At 42.4% G+C, this 20,211-nt stretch overlaps 1 protein-coding gene across 1 annotated transcript in view; it reads left to right on the plus strand.

Annotated features, from left to right (window-relative positions):
* The window catches only part of ptch1 (patched 1), a 112,344-nt gene that overhangs the window by 68,000 nt on the left and 24,133 nt on the right, over positions 1–20,211 (plus strand). The window contains exons 3-12 of the mRNA XM_087811905.1: positions 7,739–7,928; positions 8,143–8,212; positions 8,988–9,079; positions 10,913–11,111; positions 11,201–11,322; positions 12,848–12,995; positions 14,728–14,859; positions 14,927–15,082; positions 16,036–16,134; positions 16,750–16,875. Coding sequence (XP_087668031.1) covers positions 7,739–7,928; positions 8,143–8,212; positions 8,988–9,079; positions 10,913–11,111; positions 11,201–11,322; positions 12,848–12,995; positions 14,728–14,859; positions 14,927–15,082; positions 16,036–16,134; positions 16,750–16,875 — 1,334 coding nt within the window. The remainder of the gene's footprint in view (positions 1–7,738; positions 7,929–8,142; positions 8,213–8,987; positions 9,080–10,912; positions 11,112–11,200; positions 11,323–12,847; positions 12,996–14,727; positions 14,860–14,926; positions 15,083–16,035; positions 16,135–16,749; positions 16,876–20,211) is intronic.

Below are 20,211 nucleotides of genomic sequence, written 5' to 3' on the forward strand. Positions count from 1 at the left end.
AGATTGATTAGATCGGACGTGTGTCAATCAAAACAGCTGGTCTCAATCAATACTCTTGTAAATATTTCAAGCATCTCTGAGTCACGAGAGCCTCCGTCTGTTATGAAATAATTTCTGAGAGAGTGAGTTTTCCTGCTTCCTCGTGGAGGAATGTGTAGTTCAGGGATACCTGGAATCACGAGGGAATCTTTCCAGGAAATGACAGTGAGATGCTGCTGGAGATTGGCTCTTCAGGCTCATGTCACGGTCTGTTAGTGCTGGGCTGCCGGCCAATCACAGGCCATGAGAGGCAGCGGGTGTGTGATGCGTTACCTCAGCCCATGAGGTCCGAAGACACAGACATACAAGGAGTTTTTTAGAGGATATTAAGTTGTATTTTCAGGTTATTATGACCACTTTATCGTCATGATGAATGTTTTAATAGTGACATCAATAAGCCAGAACATTATGACCATCGCACTAATGCTCTGACATGACCCTCCAACTTATTTTAGGTTAAAGTTGTGACATAAAAAGGTTTTGAAAATAAAATATGGAAAAGAGATTATTGGATGTCAACAATCAGAGACTTCTAATAAGAGTAAAATTGGAGGATCAAAAAAATAAATTTGTTGGTAGAATTAAAATATCATACACATGGACCACTATCTTACACATGTAAACATAGTCCACTATCTTACACAGGTACAGATGGTCCACCAACTTACACATGTACACATGGACCACTATCTTACACATGTACACATAGTCCACTATCTTGCACATGTACACATGGTCCACTATCTTACACATGTACACATGGTCCTATTTCTTACACATGTACACATGGTCCACTATCTTACACATGTACACATGGTCCTATTTCTTACACATGTACACATGGTCCACTATCTTACACATGTACACATGGTCCACTATCTTATACATATACACATGGTCCACTATCTTACACAAATGTATATGTGGTCCATATGGTCCAAACAAATAACATTCATATGTCACTAGTTAGCAAAAAAAAAAGAAGTTTTTTTCTGTAAAAAATGTACGTACGCTGAAAACCTAAACTGGAGATTTGCACTTAAGTACGTTTCCTTTTGTTAGAATTGGTCTTAAAAAAATAGTATTGAAAAAGGAACCGGTAAAAGTAAAAGTATCTTTACCAGTACAGGTATGATACTCAGTCCTGGCCTGTCAATCAAAAGTATGGACACATCTGTCCAACAAAGGAACTGCGTCAACACCATCTGCGACAGGTAATCTGGATCTTCTCTAGCTGGTGTGAAACCAGGCTGAATGAAGGCAGCAACGAGGAAGAATCCTGCATTGAGGGGTGTGTGAACACACACCTCAGGCTCTAAATACACCCATTGGAGGGTCCGCGGGGGACGGACAGGTGATTAGCATAATCAGGGGTGAGGGTGGCCATACATATGCTAATGCAGACCAGGAGTGGTGAGGTGTGGGTGAGTCGTGGAGGGGGAGTAAGGTGGTGGTGGTGGGGGGGGGGGGTACAGGGTCCCGGCAGCTGGGGTGTCACGTTTGTGTCGGGGGTCACGGTGAGGCAGATATTCCACAGCTGTCCCACATTGGTTTCTCTCACTTCAGCTTGGTCTACTCGTGTCATGGCTCCTCCCTCAGTCGTGGAGAACTCCAGGGATAGGTGGAGGCCCCGGGGTCAACCTGGGTCACAGCAGGTCTCTCTTGGTGAGGCCCTTCATGGACGTCAGCAAATACCTTTCACGACTCAGACTGGTTCTGAAAGACTGCAGATGAAAATAAGATTTTTGACATAAATCCCTGTTGTGTTGGATTGATCGTCTTGTACATGTTGACTTGATCACAATATGTTCAAAGGTTAGTTGACATTTGTTTGACTCTCTAACTTTCATACACAGTAGCTCAAGTCTGTCCCTCATTTTTACTTTTTTCGCTTCTAAGATTCTACCTCAAGATCATCTCAGTGACCCTCGTTTCTTAAATTCTTCTTTTTGATTCATATTTTTTATCAAGTTAAAGCCTAGAATCAATTCAGTCCATTCATCCATGTATCAATCCATTCAATATTCATCCATCCATCCACCTATTTATCCATCCAACCATTCATCCATCCACCTATCTATTCATCCATCATTCATCCATCCATCCATCCATCCATCCATTGCCCATCCACCTATCCATCCATCCATCTATGTAGCCATCCATTATCCATCCATCCATCCTTTCATCCACTGTATCAATATGTATGTCATTAGGTTTTCAGTCTTTATAAATTCTTCTAAGTGCATGTTTGTTGTAACTATAAAAATATATGTTGGCGATTAATGAACATCATGTATTGATTGATGCATGTTAAAGACCCAATCTGTAGTATTTATTCTCATTTTTTTATTTGAGGAATCAAAAGAAAAGCTCTTTTTGTTTTCTCGTCCTGGTAACTTCAAATACATCAGATGTGAGTGAATACGACACAACTAACTCCATCATTTGAGTTGTAATATCATCTGAATTGATTCATCTATTTAGATCAACAATTAATATGATGGACGCGATTATTTCATTATTACAGCTGCCAAGGAGGTTTTGTTTGTTTGTTGTCGTTATATAGTTAAAAAAGGAGGTGGACAATGATGCTTAAAGAAGGAAAGAATGTTTTTAATTATCGCACTTTCATGAATAATATTTCGTTTTGACTTGGAAGCTAAGTTGGTGGATTTCTCTGTAAGATCTTTTTTTTTAATGAAGGTGAACAAAAGAAGTGATAAAGTCATGATCATCCCAGAATAACATAGTTTTAGTTAAAGAACATTTAGTGAGTCTGACTTTGATGTGGGTCAGATGATCAAAAGAAAGAGGAAGAGCAGGAAAGACGTCATGACGTTGATAAAGCGGCAGCTTATTGATCTATGGTCGCATCTAAAGACGCACAACAAGTTAACAAAGCGTGTGAGTGCAGAGGTTCAAGTTATGGGAGGTCGCTCTGGTCGTGGTGGCAGAGATGACCTGGTTTTAGGGGCTTCCTCATAACCACAGGGGGTGCCCACTAGGAGGGGGGCTAATCCAGCTAATCCTCGCTCTGTGCACACACTTAACACACATGCATGGAAAGTGTGTACGAAAATACACAACCTGTGTACTTCGAGTCACACCAGGGTTGTGTTGTGAGGTTCTCAGACGAGTCCCCGTTTGATCAGGCAGGATAAGGTTCCGTGAGCGACGTTCCTGGACTGAGCCGGACGCTTGGATCTCAGGCACGTTGAGCAGGGCGTGGGACCGTGCACGGCGAAGAGAGGGAGTCCAGGAGAAGGTGGAGGGGTGGGCTGGCTCGGACTGAGGGGGCCGGGCTGATTGCCATCATGATCCGGCCAATCCAGGCCTGGCCCTGAATGGAGTGAAGGGAGAGAGAGCCGAGAGTATAAAGAGGGGTGGGGGGGTCCGAACGCTGAAAGGAGGTGGTGATGTCAGTTCCTTAGAAACCTTCTTTCACCCCCTTCGTCCGCACCACCCCTCTCTGAGAAAAGAGGGGTCCAAGGGTTAATGTTATGCAACACACTGAATACCCACATGGAGGGCGGCAGTACAGTGACACACACAAGCTTTTTCCTTCAGTACTACCATCAACTTTACTTCAATATTACCATCAACTTTTCTTTAATACTAGCATCAACTTTACTTCAATACTAGCTTCAACTTGGTCTAGAAAGGCGCTATATAAATAGAGATTATTATTATTATTATTATTATTATTATTATTATTATTATTATATATCAATACTAGCAACAACTTTACTTCAATATTACCATCAACTTTACTTCAATACTATCATCAACTTTCCTTCAATACTAGCATCAACTTTACTTCAATACTAGCATCAGCTTTCCTTCAATACTAGCATCAACTTTTCTTTAATACTAGCATCAACTTTCCTTCAATACTAGCATCAACTTTACTTCAATACTACCATCAACTTTTCTTTAATACTAGCATCAACTTTCCTTCAATACTAGCATCAACTTTACTTCAATACTACCATCAACTTTTCTTTAATACTAGCATCAACTTTCTTCAATACTAGCATCAACTTTACTTCAATACTATCATCAACTTTCCTTCAATACTAGCATCAACTTTACTTCAATACTAGCATCAACTTTCCTTCAATACTAGCATCAACTTTTCTTTAATACCACCATCAACTTTCCTTCAATACTAGCATCAACTTTCCTTCAATACTTCCATCAACTTTCCTTCAATACTAGCAACTTTCCAATGATAAAAATAATTGGTCCAATGGTGTTGGTTGTACATGTGATGTTAATGAACTCATCCATAATAAGACGTTTGTGTCACGTCTTGTTCAGGATACATAGAGGAAAAAATACAAGGAACTATAATTAATAAACTTTCATAGCTTGGTAGTCCATATTTTTGTTAAGTGGTCCGTCAATACCCGTGGTCTTCAAGTAACTACGCGACTTCCAGGTACACCTTTTCATTACGTGTTGCTCCGTCCATTCTGGATATTATATATATATATATTTATTAGGTACACGAGAATAGTATCTACCTTGATGCACTTTGTTGGTGGAAAACAACAAGGATGAGTCGAGTTGAGAAGGGCTGAGACAAGCCGTGGAAAGGGGACGTCATTGGTCATTGTTGAGCGTCCTGACTTGATATCTGTCTCAAGGACCTGGTCTAGAAACGTTTGTGTGTCGGAGCGTCGAGTTCCCCGTCTTATGCCGCGTAACCTTGTGTACGTTGGTTAAACACCCGTGGATTCATAAAAGTCACCTTACGAACCCGAAAGGAAGTCGGGGTGTCTGTTCAGTCGGTGTCACTGCGGGTTCAGGTGATGCCGGCGGAGCCTGAAGCGAGACACCTTTAACATATCAACATCGGCGAGGTCAAAAAGTTTTCTTAGGGGAAGGGATATGTGAATATGTGTCACAGAAGAAACACAGCTGTGTGTACACACACTTTTATATGCACACACAGGCTTGCGCACATTTTCCTGGTCCAGCTGGGGTGTTAATTTCACCCCGAGGCTGTGTGAGTGCTGACCCCAAAACGCTGTAACCTCGTGAAGTGTGGAATTCTCTAAGCCTGAGGCCGTAATGTGCTGTTTCCTGTAGAGAGAGAGAGAGAGTACATTCCTTCGACTTGTTCCATTCCTCGTGCGAGCTGTAAACTCAAGGTCTTTGGGTGGCAATCTACGACTTGGAATGTGTTCAGAACAGACAGCGGGCTCTTTGTCGACCCGTCTTTCCTTCAATCACTCGCTTTCTCTTGACGCACGGATCCTTTTTTTTTTCGTGTTTTTATTTGGACTCTTGGCAGCATCGGCGTCTCAACCTTAAGCCGGGGAACACTGAGTGTAGCAGACAAGTCAACTTGTTAGTGTACTGTCAGTGTGTGTCGGGTCCAAATCAGTTCCAGCTTCGCCTTTTGAAGGGAGGTTTGGTGTAGCTGGCCTCGCCGTGGAAGCATGGCTTTAGCCAAGGCCTGTTATTAATGATGAGTATTATAAACATGCTTTCAGAGCGGATCAGATGGGAATGCTGTTTGGGGCAGGAAAAAAAGAAATCAAGTGTGTTCTCCTAATGCCCCGAGACATGCCCCCCCCACCCACCTCCCGCCCGGTCCATTGGTCCGACCGGGTGGTCCGGGGCCCCGACAGAACAGTCATGCTTATGTACAACTTTAATGCTATTACAACGGGCTGCAAATATTCATGCTATGCCTGCTTACACACATCGCTCGGAATTATTGAATTGGATTAAGACATAATAAAAGGTTGCGGAGCTCCGGGCACTTCTTGGCACATGTGTGTGTGTGTGTGTGTGTGTGTGTGAACGCTGTGAAAGAGGAGGGTTGTAAATTGCCTGAGCTTTCACTGAACATTCACTCGCCGATGATAGAGCGGCTCGAAGGAAATCAGACACAGATTCGGAAGGAAGGGTGTGCGATCGCGCACACAAATCTGCGGATTAGCCCGAGTGTGCTGAAGCACAATAGCTTGTTAAACGCTTCCATAACTCTTCTCTCGGAGACGGTTGCATGCGTCCGTATGTGTGCGTTTGAGACGCTGCCAGGGTCTTGCCGTGGCGGTGCCGAGGGTGGAGCAGGGGCAGCTCCGGGACCTGAAAGGCTGCTTTTGTAGCCCCGGCTAGCTGTGGAGCTCAGAGCGCACGCACAGGGCTTAGTCGCTCCACGATACCGCGAGCAGACCCTGGACAAGAGCCCGACTCTCTCTACACATGCACCCCACGTGGTCTCCCACAGTTCTTCCTCCAGCCAGATTCAATCTGACAAACCCCACGGTTCACCTTTCGTGGCTGCACTTCTACACGTTTACTTAAATATATTGTGGCAAACTAGGGTCAGGAACATAACGCTTGTCCTTGTTCTCTCGTTTACAAACGTGATTTATTTGAACAGGAGATAAACATCAACCTCAGAACTCAGTGGAGACACTAATGACCACCTTACTTATGGTGCCAATAAAACCCTGAACTCCCATGATGCCTTTCTACACACTGATCTATCTAGTGAAAGCCGATTTGTTGAATACAGTATTTAAATTCTATGTTTATGTTACTATGTCTAAAGTCATCGACGGCTGTGATTGGTTGGCTGGGCGGCAAAGCATTACGGGAGTATTGACATTAGCTATAAAGTTTTCTCTCTCTCTCTCTCTCTCTCTCTCTCTCTCTCTCTCTCTCTCTTTCTCTCTCTCTCTCTCTGAAGCCTGCCCAATGAAAACACTGTGTTGTTCTGGAGATGAAATCTTGTTGACCATAACCACACCCACTCTGCTGTGGTTGGTCAAGCACAGAGGTTTGTCGTCATCAATGGTCTCCACCTCCAACCGACTCGTTGTATAAGCAAAGTGATTACAGGAGGAGGAGTGAAGCCATTAGTACGTCATAATGGACTCTCGTAACCTCTCGTTCGCCCAGATTTCGGAGCAACTTTATAAAGTAACAAGTGTAAAACTTAGTCATGATGAGGAACTTCATCTTGGAGAGAAGAACATTCACTCAGTGACACCAGAGTCGATCACTAGTCGACCTGTAACAATGTAACAATTGCTGTACTGAGTAAAAACTTCTTGTACTGAACGGATGTTATTCCTCTGGATTCTAAGGAAACTGGTCTGTTTGGAATGGAGCTGGTGCTCAATGTGAGAAAAGTGCTTTTGTTTAAGATACAAGTCTGATAAGGTCCGGGCCAGAAGGAGATGTTTGGGTTTTGCTCTGCAGAAATTCGACTGGATTATTTCTGGAGTCACAGATGTTGCGGCACATGAGGCTGTTTAGCGTGTAAGTGGAGCGGGATGTCGGACTGGCTTCGTTTGGGATTCTGTCAGAGCTTAAAAACCTTTAGTGCGTCTTCATGTGAGGGTTCCTACATTTCTAAAACACAATTTGTCGGCCCAGCGCCTTCTGAGACACACTTAAGTAAGATAGTTAGTAATATTTGTAGAGCGCTTTCTTAGCAGAACAACGTTCTTGTTTCTGAAATCCTGCAGAGTTTGGATATTTTTCAGTTCTTTCAACTTATGGACCAACATTCTCTTGTACGCTGATGTTATTTATAAGTTCAGAAATACCTTCTACGGTTTGGTCAACTGCTCAGTACTACATGATGCCCGCACAAAGCTCACGAAGAGTTGCTGAGTTCAATGAGGAGGGGTGACAAAATCAAAACCGTAACGTGTCTCGTTCTCCTCTGCAGTGGGAGGTCGTGTGAACCAGGAGCTGAAGTACACCCGTCAGAAGATGGGCGAGGAGGCCATGTTCAACCCTCAGCTGATGATCCAGACGCCGCGGGAGGAGGGAGCAAACATTCTAACAGTGGAGGCGCTGTTGCAGCACCTGGAGTCAGCCAAGAGAGCCAGTCGAGTGGACGTCTACCTTTATAAGCGGTGTGTGTCGTCGATGTGCATGTTTGCTGTAACTACCTCTGCCAAGGAGACTATCTGTCTCTTAGCAAACAAAGTTGAATAGTTCTCAACTAATTGTATTCCATCTGGGTATCGGAAGTTCTTGAATTTATAATTGAGTTGGTGTAAAAGTACCATCTCGGTCCGTCCTGTCATTTAGGTACTTTATCTGATAAAGTTGACTTTTTCTTTTCAGAAAATGGAATTTGGAACATTTGTGCTACAAAGCTGGAGAATTGGTGACAGAAAATCCTCTTATGTATCAGGTGAGTCCTGGAAGTGTTTCAATGTATATTTGGAAATATATGAAATATATCATTTGAAACTCAATGGGTTGAAATTTTTAATGCTAAAGGTTTCTTTTCTCCAAATTTTGTTTGTTTTATTATGTTTAAAACATGAATGATTGAGGTACAAAAAAACAAATGAAAACTGATTTGCACCCAAGAGAAGAGTATTTTAATTAGTTTTGTTTCCTTATTATTTAATACCAAAAACTGTAATAAATAAAAAATGATTGTAAAAATGTTTTTGTAAATTGATTTAAGATAAACAAAAAAGTTCTACTAAAAATATGGATCAAGAAAAATGTTTGTTTTTCACTAAAAATATTTTTTCAATATTTAAATTGATGAATCTTTTTTGGATTGAAAATATATTTTTTACTGAAGCAACCTATTTAGTTGAATTTTTTTTTAATGCAACTTTTTTCAAACTCTATAGATTTATTTTTGACTTCCGAACGTTCCGAACCGAAAATGAACGCTTGATCAAAGAAGACCATTTTTATTTTATTTTATTGTTGAAACACATTTTTTGAATAAATAATCAAAAACAAAAGAACCATCAAAGGCGTCACATGACATGTAAAGTGAGTCACAAACAGAAATTGCATCATTTGATATTTTGAAGTTCTTAAGATCTGTTGCTTCTTCTTACGTAACGCTGCGATGGATCTGATGACGAGATGTTCCTGCAGTCGGAATGTGACCTCGTCATCTTCTCAACACGCCTCAGTGTCTTCTTCTCTCCTCTAATTAGATCATAGAAAGACTTCATCCCTGTCTCGTCATCACCCCCTTGGACTGTTTCTGGGAAGGAGCCAAGCTTCACTCCGGCGTCTTCTATCTCCCGTAAGTCCACGCTCGCTTCCCCTCAGAACGCCGAGACATAGGCGACCCGCGCGGGTGTTTGCATGAGTGTGTGTCCCACATCCCGTCCCCTCTGAAGGCTCTATTGTAGTCGTCGCTGGCATGCGTGTCGCTGGCCATGGTTTCTCTCCAGCCTGGGCCTCACACCATTGTCTGTTCTTTTTGTCGTGAATGCCCGGTTGCTACAGTAACACGCCGCGGACCTGTACCTCCGCATGCGTGTGTTCAGGCACATGTATGTGCGACGCTGCTCCTGGAGTACGTTCTCCAGGTTCACCTCAGAAGGTGTGTGTGTGTGTGTGTGCCGGGGCCTCCCATCTCCACGTCAAACCAGGTTCTTACTATGTTCTGGTTGGAAGGCCGCGAATAATGACCCAAGCCTGGTTAGGCACATACAAAGAAGTCTGAACGACGGAGAGAGAGATTTGGGGAAAAACAGAGATCGGAATTTGTATGGCATGGACAAACGGGGGAGAGACCGGTCCAATCAGGAATTCTGTACCTCACGGCATTGTGGGAATTACTTGTTTTCTGCCAATTATTAAAGTTCTTGTTCTCTTCTGTAACCTCGAGTCGAGGCAAGATGGTCGTCCCCTCGTCACCCACGACTGGATTGGATTGTTTCAAGTACACCGTCCGAGTTTACCAGTGACCCTTCATGAAGCACTTTTGCAATCGCTCTTGAGTACCGTATTTTCCCCACTATTAGGCACACCGGATTATAAGGTGCAACTTCAATGAATGGCCTATTTTAGAAGTGTTTTCATAAATAGTTTGCACCTGATTATAAGGCATAGAATAAAAGATACAGTCAAACGTTTGACTGGGGTTGTGTTATGCATAAAGGGAATGTCAACAAAACAGTCAGATAAAGTCAAACTTTACTAAGCGTTCTGACAACTCCGTTCACTCCCATGGTAACGACGTTCAAATGATATTTAAAAGGTATCAAGCAGCAGAGCATGAGACTGGTGTTGTGAGCAGACAAATGTTGAGTTAGCAGCAGTGAAGTTGAGCGCATGTATGACAGCTAGATTGCGCGTGTATGACATGTTGAGCGCGCAGCTGAGTGATTTTGCGCAAAAAAAATGTTTAAGTGTACAACAACCAAGACACACTCGCTCAAAACTGTGGCAGTAATCTTACTCCGTAGACGTCCACCATGATGTGACGTGCGTCGTTAATCCCACCCCCTACAAGTCACCCACGAGGTAATGTAATGATTTTAAAGGATTTTAAGTGCGCCTTATAGTGCGGAAAATACGGCAGTTGTAGGTTTCCACGTCCTACTGACTCAAAAGTGGAATATAAATTAGCAGGCTAAGGTGTGTGGAGAGTCCTAATGGTGGATCTAAGAGGTATATTTGAAGCATTTATAAAACTTGGAAGAATGAAAATAATTTCTAGACGTTGCCGTCTATACTATCAGGGCTCTGATTGGTCTATGTACCTCTACGTCCAATTCCGGGGCCCACCGTAGTCCAATTTATTTCGTCCAAAGATCATCCATTATGACCAGCTTTGCCTTTGGGCTTTACTGTCTTTGTACCAGCATAGATCGGTGCATCGTCTGCATAACTGCTGACGACACCACAGTCGATCCCTCGCTTAATTCCGACTGAGAACCATGGATTCAGATTTGCGAGTGTTTAGTGCTTCTCGACCTGACCTCTAAGGGAGGGTGGATCGTCTTCTCTCGGAATACCATTTCATTCTGATCGTTTTAATCCCAAAGTGTTTCGAAGGATTTTTACTCAGGTCTTCAAGAAGTACAACAACACGACACAGCAACACTTGTACTTCCTGTCCTCACAGAGGTGAAAGTCCTCTGCAATGGACCAACTTCGACCCGCAGCACTTCCTCGAAGACCTCCGGAAGACGAAAGTCCGCGTGGAAGTGTTCGAGGACATGTTGAACAAGGCAGACGTGGGCCACGGCTACATGGACAGACCCTGCCTGAACCCGGCCGACCCCGACTGCCCCCCGACGGCACCTAACAAGAACTCGACCAAGGTGGGTCCATGTGTTTCGCTTAAACGTCAAGTTTCGAGGCAGCGTTTCCTGACAGTTTATTTTCCCCTCCGCTGGTTTTATTGCCGTAGCCATTAGACGTGGCGTGGACCCTGAGCGGCGGCTGCCACGGCCTCTCCAGGAAGTACATGCATTGGCAGGAAGAACTCATTGTAGGAGGGACCACCAAGAATGGCAGCGGACCCCTGCTCAGGTAACACAAGAGAGTTCCTTCTGCCCTGGACATGTAAAGGTGTGCGCTCTGGTTGTAAATCTTGCAGTCATTAGCAGATTCCAGTGAAATCTTAGAGCTCCAGCTGTTCCTGCTCAGCTCTCGCTACCCTGCATGAACGACTCACACTCACACACACACACACAGACGCACACACACACGCACACCGCTGTACAGGATGATCTATTGCCGAGGTGGTTTGTCCAAATATACAGCGATTTCAAGTACATGGTCTTAACCCCGGCACAAGCGTCCAGACGGAGCACATGGATTACGAGTTCAGACTCACACGAGATGCTCGCCAGCGTTAAAGCCTCAATTAGTGTGCGTTGTTTCTCGCCACACACGCCGAGGCGTCATAAAGACTCACAACACTCAAAGTGTACATATTTCTTGAAGCCCCGACAACGGCTACAGTTTATCCGGCGTTGTGCAAATTGAGCAATTATTGGATTAAAACCTTGAAAAAAACGCACTCGGATCGAGACGTTAGGTTTGAACTGAGGGTTCAGTGTCGACTTGTTTGTCTCCAGTTGTTGTTTCCTGGCAGGGTTGAGTCATTAGTGTCTGCCTACCTGCGTGTGTGGGTCTGTGGTTGTGTGTGTGTGTGTTTGGCATGTCAAAAGATTGTGTGTGTGTTAGTGTTAAAATGTATGTTTGTGTGTCTCTGTGAGTGTTTGAGAGATTGCGTGCCTGTGCATGTGTGTTTGTGTGTGTGTGTCAAAAGTTAAAATAATATATAAGTTAATAATATAACACACTTTCAGACACACATTCGAATCATCTTGTGTGTAATTCAGTGGGCGGAGCTTAAGATAACTTTCTATTGTCAATATTTAAATGAAAAACACACACATACTAATACAATAGAGTCGTGCATCAAAATAACACACATGCACATACACACTTTAACACACATGGACATACACACTTTAACACACACGCACATACACACTTTACCAAATATGGACATGAACACTTTAACACGGAATCACATACACACATTAACACACACATACATACACAGTTTAACACAAAAGCACATACACACTTTAACACACACCCACATACACACTTTAACACACACGCACGTACACACTTTAAAACACACGTACATACACACTTTAACACAAATGCACATACACACTTTAACACACACGCACATACACACTTAAACACACATGGACATACAAACTTAACTCACACGCACATACACACTTTAACACAAATGCACATACACACTTTAACACACACGCACGTACACACTTTATCACACACGCACATACACACTTTAACCCACATGGACATACAAACTTAACTCACACTCACATACACACTTTAACACACACGCACATACACACTTTAACACACGTTTCAATGAAAAGACCGTTTTTTGCGACTAGAATACACAAAATACTTCAGATGTACTTGTTGAAGTATTGTTTAGTGATGCATGTTACGAAGACGCTCAAATGTGTGACATCTAAACCGCCTCCTTCACCTCCAGCGCTCAGGCCTTACAGACCATGTTCCAGCTGATGACTCCGAAGCAGATGTTCGAGCACTTCCGGGGCTACGACATGGTCTCCCACATCAACTGGAACGAGGAGAAGGCCGGGGCCATCCTGGAGGCCTGGCAGAGGAGATACTCGGAGGTAAGACACCAGATACATGTAAACCCCTGGTAACCACCTCGTAGATCACGGGCCGGATACAGGTGGATCTTCTGGTCCACTGGTGTGTGGTAGGAGCTTCAGACCATCAATGGGGGAACAGCGTGAGGAACGTCTGGAACACATTAAGCTCCGAAACTCTCTCTCTCTCTCTGGTCCGGCTCGCTTTTTCACTCAAACACGAAAAATTCGCTCAAAAGTTCACGCACAATGGCTTCCCCAGCTGTGGCCCCCGTTGGTGGCTCCAGTGTGACATCATCTTTGTTTTGAGGCCCCGAACCTCTGCTTGACACGGCACAACCTCGCGTGTGTGTGTGTGTGTGTTTGTGTGTGTGTGTGTGTGTGTGTGTGTGTGTGTGTGTGTGTGTGTGTGTGTGTGTGTTCCAGAGTTCACGGATGGTGCGACAGCGAGGTGTGATGCTCTCATCGCATGTTCCTCATCAAAGGAAATCATAAAACACACTTCATAAATTCATAGCGTGGCCTTATTTGTCCTAGAAGTGTGTGTGTGTGTGTGTGTGTGTAGTACAGTGTGGGTCTGGGGGTCAGGAGACTTGTGAGTTCACATGTGTGTGATGAAGTGTGTTTTGCTAATGTGTTAGACCTGCTGGTGGATGTTGAAGGCAGCTGTCTGCACCGACAGTGAGAAGATACCTCGTAACATCTGAACCTTCCACCAAAAACCCGAGGTTGTGGTTCTGTTCTCTGTCCGTGGCGATGGAAAAAGTATTTCTTGTGAGGTCATAGTTTGTTTTAAAGCAAACCTGCTATGATATAGAGCAACTTATTACAATACAGTGGTCCCTCATTTATCACCGGGGTAATGTACTGATAACTTTGCATTAAACCAACTGACCATGTAATTCTTCACTTGTTTAAATACATTTATTTAACTTTATTTAGATTTCCAGCTCAACATTTAATATGAAGTGTCATCCCTAGTAACGGTGACCTGAAAATCTCCCATAATGATTTGCCGCCCAGCCGACCACTCTTAGCTGTGGTGTCGTCCCTAGTAACGGTGACTTAAAAATCTCCCATAATGCTTTGCCACCCAGCCAACCAATCGTAGCTGTGGTGTCATCCCTAGTAACAGTGACCTGAATATTTCCCATAATGCTTTGCTGTCCAGCCATACAATTGTATCTGTGGTGTCATCCCTAGTAACGGTGACCTGAAAATTTCCCATAATGCTTTGCTGCCCAGCCGACCAATCATAGCTGTGGTGTCATCCCTAGTAACGGTGACCGGAAAATTTCCCATAATGCTTTGCTGTCCAGCCATACAATTGTATCTGTGGTGTCATCCCTAGTAACGGTGACCTGAAAATTTCCCATAATGCTTTGCCGCCCAGCCGACCAATCTTAGCTGTGGTGTTGTCCCTAGTAACGGTGACCTGAACATCTCCCGTAATGCTTTGCCGCCCAGCCGTCCAATCTTAGCCGTGGATGACCATGAATAGATCTGAAAGTAGGAACCAGAATTTTAAAATGATCCTGAAAGAAACTGGCAGGCAGTGAAGAGTTTGAAGGAGAAATGTGAGTTCTTCTACTAGAGCGGGTCAGAATTCTGGCTGCAGAGTTTTGTATGAACTGCAGGCGAGACACATCCTTCTTGTTTAGACATGAAAACAAGTGACTTTATTGACAAGTGTGTTCTCTGTGTTATAAGTGCGTTGTGTGTGTTATAAGTGTGTTTTGTGTGTGTTGTGCAGGCGGTGCTGCAGAGTGTGAAGGCGGACTCGTCTCAGAAGGTCTTGTCTTTCACCAGCACCACCCTGGAAGACATTCTCAAGTCCTTCTCCGACGTCAGCGTCATCCGCGTGGCCAGCGGCTACTTGTTGATGGTGCGTGGAGTCCATGCGTCTTCGTCATCTTCGGCGCTCGCTCACCAGGTTGTGTTTCTTCCTTCAGTTGGCGTATGCGTGCCTCACCATGCTGCGCTGGGACTGTGCCAAGTCCCAGGGGGCCGTGGGGCTGGCAGGAGTCCTGCTGGTCACGCTGTCTGTGGCGGCCGGACTCGGACTCTGTTCGCTCCTGGGGATCTCCTTCAACGCTGCCACCACGCAGGTACTGACCGCTGCGCTCCTGTTGCTGATGTAGGCCAGATTATATTGTTTCAAAGTTTCTCCTTTCATTGGTTTTTATTTGAATGTTGTCATTTAGAGCAACTTGTGGCCTCAGGATATTCTGACCCTTCCTCTCATTAGTTCTGAGTTTGTTTGTATATTTTTTAAATGTCACATTGTGAAGGAATAAATATCATCATATCATTTATACAGCGTTGTTTATACAGTTAAGATTGATTTATTCAATAAATTAACATTTAAAATTAGACAAAAATGCTCAAATTCACAGTGAAAACACAAAAATTCATTAAAAAAATTCAACCAAATATGGATAGTATTTAAAAAATGTGCTGAAAGTCCATCGAGCCAGTCTCCACAATTGACCCCAGTTGACCCCAGTTGTGTTTGAGACCCTGATCTAGACTAACATATTTGATTTGATATTTTTATGGCAATTTTCATATTTTCCAAAATACTTTTGAAGCTTTAATCAAGTGCTAAGAAGATCAAAACCATCCCAGTTCGAGAACTTCTTTCACCTTAATTTAACATATTTTATTTTATGAATAAATCATTATTTTATCTCCCACTTGAATTTAAGTATTTAATTTATTTTATATTGATCTCATTCTTTTTATTGAGTACTGTCGTCACATCGACATGTTTTTTAACTTCAATGCAAAAATAATAATAACAATTTGTTCAGGCTTTTCCTTGATTTTCTGGAACTCCTGTGTTGTTCTCGGTGTTATCTTGATCTTTTAAAGTATATACTTTATTGAATATTGTTTTGATTGTTTAAGCGCTTTGTGACCCTGGTCTGGAAGTGCTCTATAAATATAAATTACTTACTTACTTACTTTGTTTCAGATTTTGTTGCAACAGAACACTTTTTATCATCTATGTATGAAAAATGTGGGTTTTTTTCACATCTTTTCACTTTTGCTCCGGTAGGTTCTGCCCTTCCTGGCTCTCGGTGTCGGCGTGGACGACGTGTTTCTTCTCGCTCACGCCTTCAGTGAGACCGGACAGAACAAGAGGATTCCATTCGAGGTGAGACACATTTTTCTTAAAAACCACAGTTGCTTTGTAGGTGAACGTCTTCTTTTTGACACTTTGTTACGTCGGAGATTTTTGTGATCATTGTCACGGCAGCGAATTCCTCTCCAGCAGATTTGGACACGCTCGCAAGCAAACAAAAGAATCTAATAAGAGAATGTTGTTGTTATGCGGTGTGTGTTTGTGGACGGGCGCATGTGTGTGTGTCGCTGGTGTAGGATGACTTTCATCTCCACGGGGGGAAAACACAGGCATGCATTTGCTTGTTTTCCTGTTCCCTTGTTTCCTCTCCTGCTCCACGTCGTCCTCCAGAGAATCTCTTTGTGCGTCGGAGACGTAAACAAAACCCGATCCGAGCGACACACAAAAAAAACGCACACGCCTGCGGGAACGGCCTGTGTGGTCCTGCGTGTCTTCACACACCTGTTTGTCGCGTCCGACCGAGATTTATTATTATCTTTAATTGATCAGTTTCATCCTCCGGGATCCTTCGGGATGATCCGGGAAGTGTTGCTGTCAGTCACGCCGTGTTATGATAGTCGTTGATACCTGAGCGTGCGTCGCCCGCGGCGACCGTCTGATCACAAGAGCTTTCTTTTCTGTTGTCAGGATCGTACCGGGGAATGCCTGAAGAGGACGGGGGCCAGCGTCGCTCTCACTTCCATCAGTAACGTCACAGCATTCTTCATGGCCGCCCTCATTCCTATCCCGGCCCTGCGAGCCTTCTCGCTCCAGGTACGTCCTCCAGGTGCACACCTGAACCATGACGTTTGTTACGTGGAGCAACGATAGTGATGATAGTGGATTTAAAAAGGTTGAATGCTAACTTTGCTAACTTGCTGTTAGCGGTAATTCTTCCACGACTATCGTGTCTTTTATAAATAAGTAACAAAACATTCACGACATCAAATATGAACAAACGTCAAAGATCAGATGCTACTAGATGTTGCAGCTAATAGCTTTAGCTTTCACGTTAGCTTAATTCAGTGTAAGTAAGTAAGTAATTTTTATTTATATAGCGCTTTTAGTGTCATTCAACTCTTTTCAAATATATATTTCTCTTATTCTATACGACTAAGTCAATAAAGGAATAGAAAAACTATTTTAATTATCAATTATAAGTATTTATTTTACATTGTTAGCATTTTAGCTACGCTGGCACTATTTGTTTGCTTTCGAAATTAGAATATTTTATCATTGTAAAAGAATAACATCAAACAGTTTGGTTTTTAATGTAGAATATGTATAATAAGTCTCAAGAACAATTGTATTTATGATGTACTTTAGTGAAACATTTACAACAATGAACATATTATCAAACTAGAAGAAGTGAAATATCAGATACTACTAGATGTTGCAGCTAATACTATTAGCTTTCATGTTAGCTTAATAAGCTTCTTTTCGTATGAAGTCTCTCAAAAACTCAACTTTTTTGATGAATATGTCTGTTATTATTCCGTTTTATGTCATTAAACAAATACATGTCAATGTAAAAAATATTTAAAACATGCAGGATTTCCATACTGTTAGCATTGTAGCTATGCTAGCACTAGATGTTTAAAAACAAAAATCTTGCATTCTTGTTCTTGTAGAATAATAATATCAAATAGTTTATTTTAAATTATCTCAGTTTAAAATGGATGTTGGTCTCAATTTCCTCAGAAGAATTATGTTATTCATGTACAGTAGAAACACATTTACAAATGTACTGTCTCTGTGTCAAGTTGACCCTTACCCAGAGACAACACAGGGGATGCTACAAACACATTTGTTTTCGAAGGCTTCGGGTCACCTTGACCCAGAGACAACGCAAGGGTTAATATTCAATAAACTAGAAGAAGTGAACTTAATATCTGGAGATATTATAGTTTAAAGCTAAATTATCTTCTTAACGCTTAATGACTAATCAAAATACATCTTGAATTGTAAAATTAAATCAATACTTTTATTATCATTGAACTCTAGTTAAACGTCAATAGAAAAAAAGGATTCAAGTGGTTTGCGTCGTTAGCATTTTAGCTATGCTAGCACCTTTTTGTCTGCTTTAAAAACTTTTTTTATAACATTCTTGTTAGAATTAGAGGTTTCAACAGTTTGATTATAATATATTTAACTCTCAATCATCAACACAATCATCATCAACAACCTTCCACACTGATCTTTCCAGGAGCATCAAATACACGTCACTTAAATGTCTTTTTTTTTCCTGCTTAAACATTGACTTCATGTGTGTTTTTGACGCTACGTCAGCGTGACGACCAGAACGTGTGACTTTATTTTCTATGGATCTGAGAGGCGGAGGCCCCGGGTCGAGCGTAGACGAAGTCTGTGTAATCCAACCTCTCTGCATGTGTGCACGTATGTGCGTGCACGTCTGTGTGTACATCTGTGTGGGAGGTTTCCAAAGCAATGGCCTCACTGTTTCTCTGTGTGTGTGTGTGTGTGTGTGTGTGTGTGTGTGTGTGTGTGTGTGTGTGTGTGTGTGTGTGTGTGTGTGTGTGTGTGTGTGTGTGTGTGTGTGTGTGTGTGTGTGTGAGGGGGGGCACTGACTTCTTTTGCATCTGTCAGTAATTATAGACGTCATCACAGTGAAAACTGGGACAGAAAGAGCGTCTGTCACTCGAGCCAACTGCCTTCAATAATCACTCAGTGCTTAATTCATACAAATCGCTCTTTCAAACACACGGAACAAAACGTGGAATGGAAAAAAAAAGAAAAAAAAGGAGTGTAACAAATAAGCCTTCGTTCCAAAAGTGGACAATTTGTCCAGTGTCGTGGAGTCGTCGCGCTCGGACTCCAGAGTTTCTCAATGACTTTTGCAGCGAGAGCTTTTCCTGTCACGAGCGCGTCCATCAACACAGGATTTATTTCCTCCTCCTTCTTAGCAGATGAAATGAAAACATCATTTGTCGTTCAGGAATACAAGGGAGAGAGAAGTTCCTAGAAAGTCGAGTTCCAGGGAAGTTCACTCCCGTTTAATTCAAATATACCTGTTTTATTGAAGTATTATGGTGTTAAAGTTTAGATGTTTAGGTACAAGAAAGATTTTTCAAAACGACAAACTCTGAGACGGAGACGATTTGACTTAAAATATATAAAACGTTTATGTGAAGAAGGAGAAGAAGTTTTCACTTTATAATTACTATAAAACCTGTTTAAAAATGTTTATTATTCTTCACTGTTTAATTCTTAATACAACATGAAAAGTTATTAGTTTTCACACTTTATTTTGTCTTTTGTTTTTTATAACTTATATTTAAATAGTATTTCTAGTAGGACACATTATTAAACTACAGTTAAACCTTATATTTAGCAGATGTAATGAATACTACGATATGTATTTGTGACAGAATGTAAGTATATTTAATTGAATTATGACATTTTTAAAAGGTGTGATGCTGGGAAAAGTTGAAATTAAAGAGATAAAATAAGTTGAAGTTAAATAACACAGTTACAAATGTACAAAATTTGCACAAAAAAAAGACGCACACAGACACACACAAAGACACACACAGACACATACACACACAAACACACACAAACACAAACAGACACACACACAACAACAGACACACACAGACCAGCCAGATACACACCGACCCGCAGACGGAGACACAAACACACACACACTGACACACATGCACACACACACAAACACAAATACACGAACAGAAACTGACATACACTGACACAAACAGACACACACACACATACACACAGACACTGACACACAAACAGACACACACACACAAACAGATACACACAGACACACACAGATTCACACACAAACAGATACACACAGATAAAAACACAGACACTGACACACATTCACACAAAAAGACACACACAGATACACACACACTGACACAGACACACACAGATACACGCACACAGACACACACAGACACACACAGACACACACACACACACTGACACAAACAGACACACACAGATATATACATAGACACTGACACACAAACAGACACACAAACAGATACACACAGACTAACACAGATAAACACACAGACACTGACACACATTGACACAAACAGACACACACAGATACACTGA

This window comes from Callionymus lyra, chromosome 1, assembly GCF_982586985.1.
Source record: "Callionymus lyra chromosome 1, fCalLyr1.hap1.1, whole genome shotgun sequence".
In the NCBI taxonomy this organism is placed as follows: domain Eukaryota; kingdom Metazoa; phylum Chordata; class Actinopteri; order Syngnathiformes; family Callionymidae; genus Callionymus; species Callionymus lyra.